The sequence below is a fragment of the Hevea brasiliensis genome, chromosome 9 (assembly GCF_030052815.1).
Source record: "Hevea brasiliensis isolate MT/VB/25A 57/8 chromosome 9, ASM3005281v1, whole genome shotgun sequence".
NCBI lineage: Eukaryota > Viridiplantae > Streptophyta > Magnoliopsida > Malpighiales > Euphorbiaceae > Hevea > Hevea brasiliensis.
In genome coordinates this window covers 97,978,027-97,982,311 of record NC_079501.1, presented here as the reverse complement: position 1 = coordinate 97,982,311, position 4,285 = coordinate 97,978,027, and the positions used below count along the sequence as shown (strand labels likewise).

General features: G+C 34.5%; 2 protein-coding genes across 2 annotated transcripts; both read left to right on the top strand.

Annotated features, from left to right (window-relative positions):
- Positions 1–367: 367 nt before the first annotated feature.
- Positions 368–2,374, top strand: LOC131182989 (MDIS1-interacting receptor like kinase 1-like). The gene has a single exon (XM_058152572.1). The coding sequence runs from the start codon at positions 368–370 to the stop codon at positions 2,372–2,374; it is 2,007 nt and encodes a 668-aa protein (XP_058008555.1).
- A 4-nt stretch (positions 2,375–2,378) lies between these two features.
- LOC110663869 (receptor-like protein EIX2) lies at positions 2,379–3,560 on the top strand. Its single transcript, XM_021823323.2, has 2 exons — positions 2,379–3,131; positions 3,323–3,560. The coding sequence occupies exon 1, from the start codon at positions 2,561–2,563 to the stop codon at positions 3,125–3,127; it is 567 nt and encodes a 188-aa protein (XP_021679015.2). The 5' UTR covers positions 2,379–2,560; the 3' UTR covers positions 3,128–3,131; positions 3,323–3,560.
- The last annotated feature ends 725 nt before the right edge of the window (positions 3,561–4,285 follow it).

The window sequence follows — 4,285 nt, the reverse complement described above, 5'->3', positions numbered from 1 at the left end:
ATTGAAAGAAGATGACTCTTCCAAAACGTTATGCTCTAATTTTTCTAGCCTCCCATCCCATTGAAGTTGACAGTAATTGGAATAATTAATGCTTCAGTTGGAATTTTTGTACCAAAGGCTTTTGACTTCCAAGTCTACAGAGATTTATATTTCAAAGTCTATAATCTGTAGGGCCAAGAAAAGCTTCCCTCAAGCTACAATCCCAAGTGAAGAAGTTGCTAGGAAAGTAAGAAGTGAATTAAACTGTGGACCGATTGGAGACTGAGTGCTCATGAGAATTGTGAAAGATACCCTAGAATTATTTTATGCAAACGCCATTAGCATCTAAAATCTAATAGAATAAGTTCTTTCCTTGAATTGAGAGGTTATGGAAACATCAGCTGCCACTGTCGTTGAGATTCTTGCCATGCTTATTCTACTTCAAAGCGCTTTGTTCTGCTGCAGTGGAGCTAATTTCAATGGAAGCTGTATCAAGATTGAAAGAGAAGCTCTTGTCAAGTTCAAGGCAAGCCTCGCCATCAACAGTTCGAACTTGTTGCTTTCATGGATCGGAGATGACTGCTGCAGATGGGGAGGAGTCACTTGTGACAACATAACCGGCCATGTGGTCAAGCTCGACCTTTCCTGGGCCTCACTCCAGGGAAAGGTTTCCCTTCATCTTGGAAACCTTTCAAACTTGCAGTATCTTAATCTCTGTTATAATTATGGATTTGCGATCGACAGCCTCCACTTTCCATCTTCTTTGAAATACTTAAACATGGGGTATGTGCTCCTGGACAAGTGTGACAATTGGTTCGAGTCAACAAACAAGCTTCCTTCCCTACTAGAATTACATTTGACTTACTGTAAGCTTTCCTTCACTGGTCATGTTTCACGTGTCAATCTTACATCTCTTGAGGTCCTCGATCTTAGCAATAACAACTTCAATTCCACAATCCCCAGCTGGTTATTTAATAATAGCAACCTTCAATATCTTGATCAACATTCTAGTTCATTCCGAGGCTCTCTTTCAACTGATATCAGTAATCTTAATTCTCTTGCCATTCTTAGTCTGGGCTTTAATTCTCTGGAAGGTAACATACCCAAAACGTTGAACAAGCTTTGCAATTTGAGTGTGCTGCACTTGGGACACAACAAGATCAACGGTGACATTTCTGGACCTTTTGGCAATTCATCCAGTTGCATCCAGAATAGTTTAGAGTATCTGTATCTTTTCAGCAATTCATTTTCTGGCGGTCTTCCAAATAACATGGGAGAATTTAAATTCCTAAAATCTCTTTCGCTTTATAACAACTCTTTCTGGGGTCCAATTCCTGTCTCTATTGGACAGCTTTACAACCTAGAAGACCTAGATTTGAATGATAATTCTTTGCAAGGGAATGTTTCCGAAATTCACTTGTTAAAACTCAGGGGCTTGAGTTATTTGAGTATGGGTCGGAATTCTTTAGTTTTTGATATTGATCCCCAATGGGTACCTCCTTTCCAACTTTCCTGGATTGAGTTATCATTTTGCAAACTAGGGCCTCGTTTTCCACAGTGGCTCAAAACACAAAAAAGGATTGAATTTTTACAATTGGCTTATGCAAACATCTCATATAGCATCCCTGACTGGTTCGAAAACATTTCTTCCAATATTGTAGGATTGGATCTATGTTATAATCAGGTGTTTGGAACCTTGCCAAATTTGAGAAAATCAAACAAATCTGATATTTATGATAGGAGCATATTATTGAAATCTAACAAGTTTGAGGGTTCTTTAACCCAATATCATTCTGATGCAAGAATATTGGATATCTCCGACAACTTGCTCCACGGCCAGATTCCCCAGAAGATCAGCGAAATGATGCCAAGATTGCGATTTTTATCCCTCTCCAACAACTATTTGAATGGTTCCATTCCAACTTCTTTATGCAGGATTGAGTCGTTTGAAATTCTTCGTCTTTCGAAAAATCATCTGTCAGGACAAATACCTTCATGTTTGGGAAATCTTCAATCGTTAAGGGTGATTGATCTGTCAAATAATATGCTGACTGGCCATGTTCCAATATCCTTGGGTTCTCAACAGTTTCTTGTTTCCCTGCATCTGCAAAACAATAATCTGCAAGGAAAGATCCCAAAGTCATTAAGGAATCTAGAACAATTGGAGACTCTTGATCTTAGCATGAATGCTTTTGATGGTTTTATTCCTTCGTGGATAGGTGAAAGCCTATCTTCATTGAAAGTACTCAGTTTTCAAAACAATAAATTTGAAGGTGAGATTCCTCTGCAGCTTTGTTACCTTGCTTCTCTTCGCATAGTGAACTTGGCAAACAACATGATGACTGGAACCATTCCTTCTTGTTTTGGCAATTTTACTGCGATTGCTATGCAGTAAAACAAAGAAAATTGGGAATATTACGCTAATGTTGATCCTTATGCGGGTTTTGTAAAAGATGGCTATGCTGAGAATGTTCAGGTTCATGTCAAAGGAAGAGAGCTTGAATATACTAGAACACTTCGATTTCTCTGTTCCATTGACCTTTCAGGAAATAACTTTGTTGGAGACATTCCAAAAGAGTTGATGAATCTTTCAGGTCTACAAAACCTGAATCTATGTGGAAACAAATTAGATGGGCATATCCCTTGGGACATTGGCAAGTTAAAATCACTAGAATCACTGGACTTGTCTAAAAATGATCTCTCTGGCTCCATTCCATCCAGCATTTCTGATTTGAACTTTTTAAGTTACTTGAATTTGTCATTCAATCACTTATCTGGGAGAATTCCTTTGGGAAACCAACTTCAGACTTTGGATGACAAATCCATCTACATTGGCAACGATGGACTTTGTGGACCTCCATTGAATAATTGTTCAAAAGATGTAGAAGAATTGCCTAAAGTTCCCGAAAAAGTTGGGAATAGGGGAAAAGATGACTCTGAAATGCTTTGGTTCTACAGTGGTTTGGGAATGGGCTTTGTGGCTGGATTTGTTGGAGTTTGTGGCGTTTTGTACTTTAATGACTCATGGAGGTATGCTTGTTTTCAGCTAGTTGACAGAGTTTACAACAAGCTTTGGGTAACAGTTGCAATTAAGGCAAATCACCTGAAGAAAAAGCTTCTTAGAAACAAATTTGAAGGGAATGCATGAAAAGGTTAGTTCTTTCTCTAATCACTCATCTCATTATTCATGAATGCTCTTATGGGCAAATTAAACTTTAGTGATAATGTGAGCTAATTTGATAATTAATCTGCTTTATTGTTTTAGATATGTGAATGAATGAAATTTCAATTGCATGATCTTAATTCTTTCTGTGTTAATTCTTGATGATAGTTTTTAATGTAGGATCCAAGGTTGCTGCAGATGTTGAGAAAATTTTAAATAAAGCCCTAGTCAAGATTGGAAGAATGGAAGGCTGCTGACATGCATTTCTAGATAATTTTCTTTGAAGGGTATAAATATTTTTACGTTTTTGTGTGATTGTTTTCAGCATTTGATAACCTCCTTGTACTTTTTCTAAGGCATGAAATGTTGCCCATTGTGTAATAAAACTAAAAGTACTCATTAAAACATGTATTATTTCCTTTTGGACGGTTCATGCATTAAATGATAAAATACTATCAATCATGGTAGTCCCATACAATAATCGAATAAAATATTATCAATATTCAACCAGTTAATTATTAAAAAAATTAATTAAATAATATATTTATTAATATAAATGAATAAATTTAATTTTATTTTTATTTTTAAAACAAGTTTTCAACATATATTAAGTTATATTAATGTATATTTTAATTATATTTTAAAATTTTATAAAAAAATATTAAAAATATTTAACATATCAATGATATTTTAAAAAAATTTTAAGTTAAAAATATCAATAGGTCATAGGATCACACGAGTAATTGATTCAATTATTGAATTATTTTATTTTTTAGGTATTTTTTAAATTGATTTAATTAAAAAATTGGCCTGATTTTATATTTGGGTCAACAGGCCTAGCCCATCTGAGTTTTATAACAGTGATCAATATAGAACCTGAGGGTGGAGATCATTTATTTTTAAGGAATTACCTTCATTTAATTATTTTACATTATTTTAATTATTTTATCATCTATAATTTTTATTTTTATAAAATCTCATTAAATTTTAAATATATCTCTATTTAAATTAAATAATTATAATTTTTAATATGATATATATGTGTGTATTGCTATCAGTTTTTCTGAATCCGCCCCGTGCACTAGATATTGGTTGGGTTGTCTTCTTTGTTTTCAAATACAACTGTCTTGAGCATGTGCATTT

Excerpts from the sequence above, each read along its gene's own strand:
- LOC131182989 (XM_058152572.1), top strand. The coding sequence starts at position 368 with ATGGAAACATCAGCTGCCACTGTCGTTGAGATTCTTGCCATGCTTATT.
- LOC110663869 (XM_021823323.2), top strand. The coding sequence starts at position 2,561 with ATGAATCTTTCAGGTCTACAAAACCTGAATCTATGTGGAAACAAATTA.